At 39.3% G+C, this 14,429-nt stretch overlaps 1 protein-coding gene across 1 annotated transcript in view; it reads right to left on the bottom strand.

Annotated features, from left to right (window-relative positions):
• LOC126457048 (DNA replication licensing factor Mcm7) overlaps positions 1 to 14,429 on the bottom strand; it is a 63,057-nt gene that overhangs the window by 26,410 nt on the left and 22,218 nt on the right. The window contains exons 7-9 of the mRNA XM_050093038.1: positions 6,883 to 7,065; positions 1,561 to 1,774; positions 1,091 to 1,386 (exon numbers count right to left, since the gene is read on the bottom strand). Coding sequence (XP_049948995.1) covers positions 1,091 to 1,386; positions 1,561 to 1,774; positions 6,883 to 7,065 — 693 coding nt within the window. The remainder of the gene's footprint in view (positions 1 to 1,090; positions 1,387 to 1,560; positions 1,775 to 6,882; positions 7,066 to 14,429) is intronic.

Here is a 14,429-nt window from a genome sequence, read left to right as displayed (position 1 = left end):
GCTTTAGCCTTTTCTGTAAGGTTTTCCAAACCGTCGGCTGTGGTACGTTTAGCTCCCTGCTTGATCTATTCGTCGACTTCCGCGGGCTACGCGTGAAACTTGCCCGCACGCGTTCAACCGTTTCTTCACTCACTGCAGGCCGACCCGTTGATTTCCTCTTACAGAGGCATCCAGAAGCTTTAAACTACGCATACCATCGTCGAATGGTGTTAGCAGTTGGTGGATCTTTGTTGAACTTCGTCCTGAAGTGTCGTTTCACTGTTATGACTGACTGATGTGAGTGCATTTCAAGCACGACATACGCTTTCTCGGCTCCTGTCGCCATTTTGTCTCACTGCGCTCTCGAGCGCTCTGGCGGTAGAAACCTGAAGTGCGGCTTCAGCCGAACAAAACTTTATGAGTTTTTCTACATATCTGTAGTGTGTCGTGACCATATGTCAATGAATGGAGCTACAGTGAATTTATGAAATCGCTTCAATCATTTGTAATAGCCCTGTATATTCATATTTCCAGAATGGGCACAGAAGATGAGTTGTAAATAAAATCAAAAAGCGTCTGGTATAAAATTATCTCTAATTGCAGTAAGCTTAAGAGAGAGAAACCAATGATAATTTATGATAACAGCTTCTGCTGCTGAGGATCATGCAAATGAACATATTTAATTTCAGCAACTTGTTTATTGCTCCACATGTAGAAACTGTAATCATCCTTTTATTAAATACCTGTTTTTGGGGCAAAGACCACAACCCAGTAACCCTTTTTGTTTCCTTCATCAATTAAGAATGAAGTGACTCCTGCTTCAGTACTTTATTCTGTTAGCAAACACTATTAACTAGACTGATGTTTCTTTGATATCTTTCTGAGGCCCATCTTCAACTTACCAGTTACCTTACACCTGAGCCCATTTCATTTTAAACATCTCCATTTTATGATCCCAGAAGTAAGCCTAATCTTTTCATGTAGAGGTTTTTGCTGATATTAATTCTGCCCTATTCATCCAGGGAACAAGTTGTTTTGAGCAAAATTTAAGTTTTGAAACCTTCAGGAACACACAAAAAGAAATGTTAAGTCCATTCTTCTTTACACTCACCTTTGCGATAGAAATTGTCTGCTGTTCCATGACTTCATGAATGGCAGTACGATCATATTCAGCCATCTTATCAAATTCATCTATACAGCATATTCCCTGGTCTGCCAACACAAGGGCTCCACCTTCTAACATCATTTCGCCAGTCAAAGGGTCTTTGGTGACAGAGGCAGTGAGACCAACACCTGATGATCCACGGCCAGTTGTATACTGACTTCTTGGAGCTAATCGATCTATGTATGATAGTAGCTGTGATTTGGCCACACCAGGATCTCCCATTAAGCATATATTGATATTGCCTGAGAAAAACAAATGCTTGTTTACTAATCAAAATGAAGACAAATTTTGGATATCAACATTTAATTTTAAGTAAAATTACGAACACTAATTTGAGATTTCCTGTAAACTTTCCCTGCACAGAGACAAGAGTAATGTGCAGTGACACAAAGCAACAGAACTCGCATAAAACTAACCTCTAATCTTCATGCCATTTGGACAGCGGTCTACACCACCAACAAGAAGCAATAACAAAGCCTTCTTAACATCCTCATGGCCGTAAATCTCAGGTGCAATGCTTCCTGCTAACTTGCTATAGAATTCCTCTTCCGTCAGTTGCTGAATTTCTTCTTCAGTCAGATCACCATCTGGTACTTCATTGTCCTCAGCTTTATTCACACAAACAACTCTCTAGAAAAGGAAAATTAATCACCCATATGAACAGTATTATTTGTTAAAATATCAGAAAACTTAGAAAGCATTATGAATCTATGAAGGTCACATACAACCACATTCAACAATTAAAACTGTAAAAATGGTGAGTGCGAGTAGCACAACTACGTCTACAAAACAGGATCTTCATAGTCAAAGAAACAGCTAGAAGTTACTCACCATGAATACTAGGGTCTCACAAAATAATTTTTCACTAAAGCACTTATTATGTGATGTACCATTTGCTCAGAAAGCTCTCTTATTGAAGGGTTATACAAAATTGTATTCTCAACTATTCATTGCACCTGGCTGATAGGAAATACACCATGACACATTTTGTCATCACAGCCAAAGTATTCCACATCCATGCTGCGTAAAAGTTTTAATACAGCATATGTTGAAGTATTGCCAGTAACATAATTGATAGAGTCAAGTGTGAGCCACTGACTGCGCATGCTGGTGTGAACAGGTTACACAATGTCCTTTTTATGTAAAGTTCAGTAGGATAACCTTCAATACCATAGCAGGGCACTCAGTTGGAAAACTGCATATGAGTAATGAGTACATTACTTGTAGCATAGAATACAGTTCAAATATACCCAATGGATTATGTGATGTGCGCATATCCTAATAATAAATAAGGTCCCAATTACACGATTGTAAGCTAGAATGAAGAAGAGAGTGAAATGACAACATGGATGGATATCTGAACCCCAAATTGAATTACGGCTATTAATAAGGCCACGAAAGATGAAAATGCCTCAGAAAATTGGGCACTGGAGCAACTATTCATGTTCTCCATCCTTATTCACAGCACATGATTTAACAATAAAAAAACACTAAGTTTAATATAAAAGTTGAAGAGGGTGAGTGGAGGATACTGCTCAGGAGATTTGTTTGTGGATACGATCTGTGTGGTGGTTGTGAGTGAGGAAAGCCTGAGAGTAGTTGTTGGTTTAAGTACTGGGGGACTTAACAGTGAAGCAGATACATCTGCCAGACACCTAGCTTGTGGGGAGGTGAGCGTTTGATGTGGAAAGTATGGTAGCTGTTAAAAGTGCAGATATTTTTGCTTATTTGTAGGTTTTAGAGTGACTGAGGTTTGGATGTAGGCTTCAATGTGATGAAGGTCCCATTCAGGAAGGTGGCTTTATATTTTAAAAAATTAGCCAAATGCTAGTAGGCCTCACTAACTGAGAGTTCCGTATAAACTCAAGTATGTATATAGACAGTGAATCCATTCTGGCAATTGAAAATCGACAATTTATGCCTGTTATTGAAACTGATACTGGCATGATATCGGTCCCTGGAATTCCAAGGCTTTCGAGAATGTTATAATCTAAAATTTGACATTGGATAGCAAAATTTTTTGTGTGTGATATAATTCTAGATCAACAGGAAGTACCCTACAGGTTTGATGAGTGAGTTTGCGAGTACCAAAATATGGGACCTACATGGCCATATCTTTTGAGCAACTTTTACTTCACCAAGAAGACACAGATCTTAGTAACTGAGAAATTTCAACATACCTTGTCCACTCATTCCTTAGAAAAAGGGTTTTTAACATTCAGACAGACAGACAAGACAGATGAACAATGAAAGTGATACCATAAGGGTTCCGTTTTCACTGATTGAGGTTCAGAATCCTAAAAAGGACCAGGTAAATTTGAGTTGGTAAAAATGAGTCAAGGAACTGGGGGTTTTTTCTTAATGTTAATAGAATCTTCCGTCTGTTCTTGGTAGAACAACATTATATTAAATGAAAAGCACCAGTTTGCTTTCGTTCTACAATATTACTTTTATTGTGTTAACCAGTTTTTGGCTTACAAGGCCCTCTTCAGACATTTACTGCGTATTGTCACCAAAGAAGTTACATAACTTCTTTGGTGACAATACTCAGTAAATGTCTGAAGATGGCCTTGTAAGCCGAAAACTGGTTAACACAATGAAAGTAATATTGTAGAACAAAAGCAAACCAGTTTTTCTTCACTGAAAGTTCTCTTATTCTGCAAACTGATCACAAAGATGTCCTCCACAAGTCTACACAAAGCCAGGAACCCAGCTACCGTGTTTCGAGGAATGCCTCTTCCATGCGAACTATTAAAAGGTTAGTGCAGGACTTGGTCGTCTTGACTCCTATTTTGGCCCCTTGTTGTTTGTAGCTTTGGCCCTTGAAAATGGGAAGTACTTTAGGATAAGGATGAATTTAGCTAGAATTACAATAAATGAGGTTTTAGGGAGACTCTCAGATGCTTTTTGGAAGAGAGAGCATTCTATGGCTAAGTGGCTGTATGCATGTGGGATGTTTGTGTAGAATAGGATCACATCAGAAGTGACAAGGAGGGTTCCAGGTGGAAGGAAATGGATTTAAGACAATATTTGATGTGATTGTGGTTTTCTCTGTAGGATGAGAGGCTGAGGGAGATTGGTTACAGATGTTGGTCTACAAGGCCTGAGACACATTGAATACGGGCTTTGATGCCAGCTACAGTGGTATGGTTTTTTAGTGTAATTTGGGAAGAAGGCAGAAGGTCAAGGTGTGAGGGTTACGAGAGGGAACGACTTCTACATGTGTGACTGTGAACCCTTGTGAGTAGCCTAGGATTGTAAGGATTTACTGCAGCTCTGTCTGTATGGAAGCAATGTGGTCATGAAGAGCAGTTTTTGTATGTTGAGGTGTTCAAGAGCTCTGAAGCCCCTGGACCATATACTCATTGTGGTGAAGTGGAGATTTTGCCTGCAGAGAGTATGACGACGGACTGGTCTTCCTTCAGTTCTTGGACAGGTCTGATTTGAGGTTTCGGTGATATTTTTCAGGAAAGATTGGGAGATAGGGATGGATTACCTTAAGCAGATGATTTTTTGGGAAGAGGAGAAGGATACCTTTGGGATTTGAGTTAGAACTGTTCTACGCAGGGTTTGGTGTTCACTCTGTTGGTTGTAAGTCGTGATTGAATGGTGATGTGATATTTACAATTAAGGTTAAGGGTGAATAAGGAGACATTCTGACTAGGGCATTTACCACTGAATTTGGGTATGGGAAGATTAAAAGATTGGTGAAAAATATGAGATGACAGACTAGTGAAGGACCACTTGAAAGAGGAAAAAAGACAAGATGAAGTCTCTATGTCAGGCAAATTGGACACTGAAAAGTCTGTGCAGAAAATAAGACACACAAAACAGTCATTAGACTAGTGAAAGCAAATAACAGCACGGAAATAGAGAAAAAAAGTGGCCAAACAAGACAAAACTGTTGATACCCAACACTGGAAAATGATTGTTGAACAGAGAGAGAACATTGTTCAATGATGAAAGTAAATCATCAAACAAAGTTTTTAGTTCGCCCAACAATAACAATAGACTGCTCAGCACCGATGGAAGAACGCCGGGGAGGGGGATAATGAAAAAACGCTGATAGGCAAGAATTACAGATATACAGAAAAGACAAAAAAGTGATCAATGCAATCGGCTGTATCAAAAGGAAAATTCACTTAAAAATAAATAAATAAATAAATAAAAAAAGACTATAAAATTACAAAGCCACAGAATGGTTGGCCAGTACTTATCTTCAAGAAGTGAAATTCCATTATTGCCAATAAGCACATTTCAAAGAGAAAAAATATCAATGGCTTTCAGAGTTACTAGTTTCTTTCTGAGGGAATAAAGAGGGGTAGGTTTGGGAAGGCTAGAAAGGAGTAGTTAATGATCCAAGCCCAAAGATGAGTGTGACCCACTTGCTACGAGGGCAAGGAAAAACAAGATGAAGAAGGAGGTGTCAGAGAAACTAGGAAATCGAAGGTGTTACTTTGGTAAAGGGGAGAAGGGATAGAGGAAGGGAGGGAAGGAAGGAAGGAAGAAAGGAAGGAGGGAGGGAGGGAAGGTGTAATGTTGATAACAAGGAATAAATACAATATATAATTAGAAAAATGAGTGAAGAATTGTATATTAACATAAGTTAAGTCCAGGAGGGTGGCAGGATGCGACCATATGCTTAAGAGTTCCTATGTCTGGAGGTCAGAGAAATAATTATCAGGTGGGAGAATCCAAATATCCTACGTGGAGTAGCAGGCAGTTTGGTTCCTTGAGTCATACTGCAGAAAATAATTACCAACCGCGTATTAAGTGTGCCAAATATAGACCATTATTGTATGTCCACTCATGCTCTCAGCCAGTTTGACAGTGGTCATTCTTACAAAAAACAACGAGCAGTGAACACACGAGTTGGTAAACAACATGTGGTTTCACATGTCACTCTGTCTTTTATGCTGCACAGTTTACCTGTGCATGGATGGAATAAATGGCACTATGTGGATGCACGGGGCAGATTGTGAAACAGGAGCGATTACAACAGTGGAAACCTTGGCATAATGGTATAGGAATGTCGTATGGCTGAACAAGGGTGATGATAATATACTGATATTGTTAACTGTTGAGCGTGCAGTGTGATGTAGTGGTTAGTGTCACTAGCTAGTGTCCTGTAGGTCGCCAGTTCAAACCCACCTGTCAGAAATTATTCTGTTATTTAGTATTTATAATTTCTGGAAGTTACTCAAAATTTCTAAAGTTTATATATTCTGGAACTGCAACGTTTGTATAAACAGCAGCAATTCTGCTCTGGCTGTACACTGGTGTTCATGATAAAAATGTTCTCAATACTAAGTCTTGTATCTCACTAAAGACACTACTTTCGGTTAGGATTTGAGTGTCATTATAAAATGACAATATAATTACAAGCTAGAGAATAAACACAGCCCTTTGAAATGAAGCTGGGAAGATCCCTTTTCATATTTTCCTTGTTACGGGCAGAAAGTATTAGGGAGCACATTACATTAAACTATAAACTTTATTTTGGTCACTGCACACACAAAAATTGTTTAGCAACTTATGTAAGATTGATTGAAATACACTTTATAGTAAAATCAGGACAAGCCTGAATCTGTACAACAGTATTTCACAGTATTAAAGCAATATAAGCTAAGAGGTTGTGTACGAGGTATCTTTCCAATGGAGCCACCAAAACTAAGTGTGAATACCACTGAATCATTAACAAAAATTTTAAAATACATTATGAATAATTTATTACTTACATGTGCATCCAAGTATGTCTCCGACAACAACCCTTGTACGATTTGCTTAAAGCCTGTGCGATGGAGTGGAAGGAATATGCCTGTCACAGTGACATGATCACCAGGCATGGCTTGTCGTGTAATTTCTCCTCTACAGAAAACAGTTAAACTGCGAGGAATATTGCCCACTGGAACTTGGTCACTCTGAAACAGAAGGATTTTCAGTACTTGATATAGTCATCTCGTAGAGCAGCAACACAAGCACTGCACTAATCACCACCTTCAACGGTATCCATCACCTGAGTCAATTCATTTGCATTAAAGAATTTGATGAGCAGACAAGCACACTGTATGATAGTAAGTGCAGAGCAGTGTACAGACATGTATCTAAGTTGAAGACTGTCACTTGGCTAACATTCTCTCTCTCTCTCTCTCTCTCTTCCACTTGGAGAGCACACACCCACTCCTCTCAACTTTGCGTCCTACTAGTTTTCCTTGATCTACCTTATTTTTCTTTCTACTGTGTTCCCTATATGTCTGGACCTCTTTCCAGGTATACTTCGTAGGATTATTTTGCTTAAGTTATATGATGTTAGCATCATCATATTACCATTTACAAAATAGAATAATTTTCTTTTATAAATACTGATCGTTACATGCTTATGTGGCAGCTTGCACTGGTATATAAATAACTAGAGTAGAAATTAGAACAGCAGTTTGTTTTTACACAAAGGAGGAACGTTACAGTTTAACGTCTGTGTATCTCATAGTCATAGGAGACTGAGCTGCCGTTCAATTGTTTTAAGTACAAGGAAGGAAATTGGCCACTACCAAGTACTGGAATTTATGTGAATTATGGAAACTGAAATCTGACTGGCTAAACAGGGAATACAAATAAATATAAGCACAATATCTCTTGGCAACTGTAACTGGTCATTCACAGTTAATAAATTACTTTCCTATTAACAATGAAGTAATAGCATATGGTTATTGTCCTATAAACAACGGAAGTATTAATAACCTGAAGACTTCACACATTTTAGAAGCACGTGTATGATAAATACCATTCTCCCGAATATTTCACACAGCGGAAGTATGTACTATTAATAACTACCTTGCTTAGTGCAAGAACGAAAATTCATTTAAGAAAATTGTTGAAATAATAAAGAGATGAAAAGGCTGGCAGCACATAACTACACAAGGTGCAACTTCCAGCCCCGCAAGCAAAAATACATAAGATAAAACGAAGCACTCCAAACATTCAGAACAACAGGCTCCTTGTTCAGGGAAGAAAAGATGACACAGTTGGGGAAATGGCACAGGCATTACAGGGAACTCAAACTCCAGCAGTTCTGAGGGACCCCACCCTGAATAAGGGCGAAGAGAAGCTTAGATGAAGGAGCAGGTAGTAAAATATAGAATATCACTAACGCCCACATTAGACTTTAAAAGATCACTGACCAGATCTTTTATCAAAGTCCTTTGGTCAAATACTTGATAGAGAACTAGGCAAGCATTTATCAAAGATCTTTAAAAGTTATAGCGAGGACATAGCTTTGATCAAAGTTTGTCATTGTATGCATGTTGCTTCACTTGTTTCAGTGCCTTTAACCTACAAAATGATGTCGAAGTACATCTGGTGTGTGGCTACCGGCACAGTGATCTTTACAAAGTAGGAAGAATAGGAAATTCTTAATAACACAAAGCATTCTGTCTAGAAAAACTGCAATGTGTGATTAGAATCTTTTAAAAAATAGCTACAGAAATCAGTTGCATACAAAGTGGCTGCACTGTGGATGATGTTAAGCTGACATATAGAAAGAAAGGATTTGGAACAAGACGATATGTGGAATCCAAGTGTCGTCTAAATGTACATAAGTAAAATAAATGTATTTATCTGTACAGTAAACTAACCTTCATAAAGTAATACTTAAGTGATTTATGTATTTGTTTACATTCCTGGAATAATACGTAAAATGGTACATTGTGGGATATGAGTACTATATTGCAAGCAGGAACAGCTTTCATCTGTTGCTACAAATCTTAACCTCACCATGAGACAATCTCGAGCAGAAGTGGAATGCATGGTTTAAATAATGCAAGACTGCACCAGTTACATATTTTTTGCAAGACTTTATTCTCATTATCAAGTGTAAATATGTACAAAGGTATTATATGTGATGTTTTGGAAAATCGGACAAATAATTAAATTAACAAAAGGTAATATCTGCCTGACTGCAATAAGCCACAAAAACATAACTGCAGGACAAGAAAGTACAACACACATACAGTCACCACATAAATTACCTATGTAATATTTCCTCTTGATAATGAGAATAAATTCTCAAAATGCAACACATTAAGCATGAGAATGTACATAACTGGTGTAATGTTTCATTATTTAAATCATGAATGACACAGATGCAGGCTTTCCAAAAACATTGATGATGATGAATTAAATTAAGAATGAGTATCATATCTGCAAATATGAGGGACTACTTTCACGAGGACAAAGTGAAATGTTTGTTCGTCCATTCTCAAACAATTTTTGTCGTTCTTTATGTCCTCCACTTCGAGTACGGAGCAAATTCTGCTGAACACCTTGAGCTTCTCTTCCTGCTACCCCCGATATCACACACAATCGTTTTCATTTTTCTTTTCAAGCAATGCGCTTGCTATCAACGAATGCTGCTGTACAGGCAATTAACTGTACAGCATCCATTCCTGACCCACTATGAGGAAAACTTTTACAATAGTACAGGGTGGCGCAAGGGAATGGGAAATTTTGAACATTGCAGTTGGCAGCACTGTAGCGCCGGCAGATGTTCGAAACTTTGCACAATTGATGTGAACGCATTGCCATTTAGTAATCATGGAGAATTGGACTGGTTCGGAACGTGCAGTAGCTGTGAGAGCGTTTTACAAAAATGGTGATAGTGCGACTGCCGCGCAGAGAACATTTCGACAGCACGACCAGCTTGGAGGTCATGGACGTGTCCCATCTGCGCATGCGATTACAACGTGGGGGCGTAATTTTGAAGAAACAGGATCTGCCTCGAAAAAGAAACCTCCAGGTGGCATTCCAACGGTACGTACCCCAGAGAACATTGCAGCTGCTAGAGCTGCAATTGAGAGAAGTCCTCGCCGCTCCGTTCGACAGCATGCATCTTCGCTAGGGATTAAGCGACGAAGCTTACAAAGAATACTGCATGAATTAGACTTCCATCCCTATAAGTTGCAGATTGTGCAACACTTACATGAACGAGACCCAGCGTCACATATGGAGTTTAGTAGCCAGATATTGGCTAAAATCAATGAGGACGTGAATTTCCTTGGTAACTTATGGATATCAGACGAAGCCCATTTCCACCTGAACGGATTCGTGAACAAACAGAATTTTCATTATTGGGCACAGGATAATCCTTGTGAGTTTCACCAGCGACCACTACATAGCGCCAAGGCCACAATATAGTGTGCTGTATCATGTCATGGTGTTATCGGCCCTTATTTTTTTGAACGTGAGGATGGTAGTGCAGTGACAGTAACATCCGCTCGATATGTTGAAATGCTTCAAACATTCTTTACACCGAGACTGTACGAGATTAGTCTTAACATCGAAAACATGTGGTTTCAGCAAGACGGAGCCACGTCACACACTGCTCGACAATCAATGGCAGCAGTTCGTCAATTGTTTGGAAGACGCATTATTTCACGTAACGGTGACATTGCATGGCCTGCGAGATCCCCTGATCTTAGTGTGTGCGACTTCCTGAGGGGATATCTTAAAGGCAAGGTGTACCGTACACGTCCTGCAACAATCCATGAACTGAAGGAGAACATTGAAAACGAAATCACTGCCATTCCCCAAGATTTGCTACACCGCGTATTCCAGAGTTTTCATAACAGGCTGTTAGAGTGTGAACGGCGAATGGGAGCACATCTTTCCGATGTCATCTTTAAAAAGTAAAGAGACACTTTTAGACATTTTGATTGTAAAGACATACTTAATAATGGCATACTGAATACATTCACTTTCGTTAATAAATTACTAGTTTTATGAATTTATTCACGGAAATAACGTTATTTCGAAATTTCCTGTTTCCCTGCGCCACCCTGTATAAACCCCAAGTGAAGTAGATTGGCCAAAGATGTATGACAAAATTTTTGACAAAGATCTTTTACAGTGTAATAAGGGCCTAAGCACTATTCCAGTTTCAGTTCAAAGATTACAGAATGGACAGATAAAGTGAGATCTTAAATATGAAATAAAAGACATAAGGAAAACAGCAAGCGAAAAGAATAATAAAAATGATTTGTAATAAAAAGAGCAACAGAGTGGCTCCATAGGGAGAGATAAACAGGTTAATAAAAATTCTACCAAAGACCTATGGACAAAGAAAAGTGAGGGGCTTAAACTAGCACAAATCGAGAATGGTGGTGAGGTTATAAAAGACCAGACAGTAATGTTCAAAGTGTTGAAGTTTAGCTGCTACTAATGTCAATCAAGTGAAGGCAGAATAGTCTCTCGTTTCCAAATAACCATTCCAATGGGACAATATTAAAGAGTTTCAGTGAGTAAGGTGAGAAGTAGGACAACATTTTTATGCTCTCCGCTACTAAGAGTGACGTCATTCTGTTTGGAAGTATGGGGAAGTCACGGCTGGATGCACATCTAGGCTGAGTCTATGCGGAGAGGCACAGGCATTGCTAATCCAAGCATCAGAGAAAATTGTCCACCTATTTGTAGTGACACTTAAAATAAAGAAGGGTGGAGAAAGAGCAAGTGATGAACACTACAGAGGGTTACCTGACTTTGTTGAGCGCGTCAGTGCAGGGAAAGGAGCTCTATGACAGCAGCTTTGGACTGAAACTACAAGAACTTCCATTTCCAATACCAACTTAGAACTTCAAGATAAAACCTTGGGTGGGCCTGGTGTGACTAATGTGCAGTCTGCATAGTTTGACAGATTCTTTGAGAGGCTTGTAGGGACTTTTTCCATGCATCATCAGGGGTTTCACTGATCAGTTTGAATTTGTTAGCATTTTTGTTATCTATTTGACGCTGCAGACCCTCATGAATAAATAATTTATTGAAAATTGGTCATTGGTAACTGGTGTTCTGAGGTCAAGTGGTTCTTGTGTTGCAACTATCTTGGCCTACTGAAAAACAGGCTCCTTTCCTAGGATGTCCAAATGGCCTGGATTTCAAACAAACTTGATGGAGATGTCAGCGCCATGAATCTCTGTCAACAGATCTTTGATGTTAAATGGCAGTGCATCCTGTGGGTAACAATGGCCAATTGTAAGGAGGCTGTTCAATGCATTGTAAAACAATAGGAAGTTCTTACTGTTCTGAGTTCTAATGTGGTACTGGACCTTGGCAATGGTCCAAAGCTCTGCAAAGAACATGCTAAATAAATTCAGTAGAGTTCATTGTTACAATGCAAAGCCAATTAAGTTGTTGGTCCAGGAGCCACCAATACAGATATTTTTCAATCTTCAGTGCTTCTGGGTGGGTGGGTGGGTGGGTGGGGCGAGAAAAGTTGTCAGCAAACTGTTGGATCTGTATTCCCATTTGGCCCTTGAAATGTGTGGACGTGACCTACATGCCATGGAGACAACAGAGAGGGAGCATGCAGAGTACAGCTGAAGAAGAAGTTGGAAGGTCATTTTTAATATCCCCCAACTAAGCCAGTCTGCTGACCCTGGGCTAGTTCATAAATGGTTTATATTGTTCTGTTTTAAGAAAGAAATTTGTGACACGGTTGGCTTGGCATCTAAGCGAGTGTTACTGTGTAGTTTACGAATAACTGTTTTCAGGCTTAGTGATGGGACACTATAAACCACAGCCATATAATTGTGAGCAAGACTCATACGAATAGCTCCATACATTAGCCTCACAACAATGGTGTCACAAAGCCACACACAGCACATCCTTTATTCAACTGGGACCCGATCAATAAATTGTAAAACCAGAAGATACCTCAAAATCAGCTACGCCTACTCAGGTGGTGCCATTGTAAGGGGGGCGACAGTGGGCTGAGAGAGTATTTTAGTGATCAAGTGCCCACCTCTGGAATTTGGAGGAAATGGTAGTGGTTGGTAGAATCGAAATGGTTCTTGCCATACAGCAGATACTCAGGTCTTGAATCATGCTGCATAGCAAATTGTACAGTACCCAATAGATGGTTGATGCAAAAGCAGCCATGTTTTCTCCAGGGGAGTTTTCACTATGAAACTGGGAGAACATATACAAACTACCAGCTTTGAGACATCCAATATCCAGTCACTGGGAATGTCATAAATGAGTGTATACGGAAAGAACAGGCAAATGTGAAATGGAGATGGCGTATTTGGCACAGTAGACAAGAAACTCAAATCACCAAGATAGAAATTGAAGCTGCGTGTGAGATTGTTTGGGCAAGACTCAGTATCAGGGGTAGGTATAAAATAATGGGATCTTTGTTATCGCCCACCAGACTCATCCTCTGATGTAACCGAAAACTTTAGAGAAAACCTAAGTTCATTATTAAGTTCTGCGATCATACTGTAATCATCGGTGAAGACTTTAATCATCTAACAATTAATTGGGAAACTTGCAGTTTTGTTGGTGGTGGGGGTGATAAGATATCTGGTGAAGCTTTACTAAATGCCTTCTCTGGAGACCACCTAGAACAGACAGTTAGGAACCTCACACATGAAAATATATTGGATCTAATGGCACGACTTGAGCTCTTTGAGGATGTCCACATCGAAACTGGTATCAGTGACCATGATGCGGTTGTGGCAACAGTGATTATCAAAGCACAAAGAACAACTAAAACAAGCATAAAGATATATATGTTCAGCAAACTAAATGGAAAGTCAGTTGGGTCATACCTCAGATGAGGAACTTGAAACTTTCAGCACAGGACAAGAGAATGTAGGGGAACTACGACTCAAGTTTTAAAGAATAGTTTACCACATACTGGATAGATATGTACCCAGACTAATAGTCCGTAATTGGAAGGACCATCCAGGGTATACAGTTACAGTAAAGAAACTTCTGAAGAATGGGAGATTATTGCATAATAGACGTAAAATCAAGTGCGGGGCTATAGATAGAGACATGCTGAATGAAACGCATTTGGCTGTCAAGAGAGAAATGCGTGATGCCTTCTGTGACTACCATAGCAGAATACTGTCAAATTATAATTCACAGAACCCAAAGAAATTCTGGTCATATGTAAAGGCTGTTAGCAGCACCAAAGTTAGTGTCCAGTCCCTCGTGAATAAAACAGCAAGTGAAACTTAGGGTAGCAAAGCAAAACCTGTAATGCTTAACTCCATATTCAAATGTTCCCTTACAAAAGAAAATGCAGGAGAAATGCCCCAATTTAGTCCTTGTACCACTGAAAAGAAGTATTTGTGACAGTGATGTTGAGAAGCAGCTGAAATTGTTAAATTTGAACAAAGCTCCAGGACCCGATGCAATCCTTATCAGATTGTGTACTGAATTTGTGGCTGATTTAGCCCCTCTAGTAACTATCATGTATGGTAGATCCCTTGAACAAAAAATCATTCCCATT

The sequence above is a fragment of the Schistocerca serialis genome, chromosome 2, assembly GCF_023864345.2.
Source record: "Schistocerca serialis cubense isolate TAMUIC-IGC-003099 chromosome 2, iqSchSeri2.2, whole genome shotgun sequence".
NCBI lineage: Eukaryota > Metazoa > Arthropoda > Insecta > Orthoptera > Acrididae > Schistocerca > Schistocerca serialis.
The sequence above is the reverse complement of the archived record's forward strand: the minus strand, read 5'-3'. Positions and strand labels throughout refer to the sequence as shown.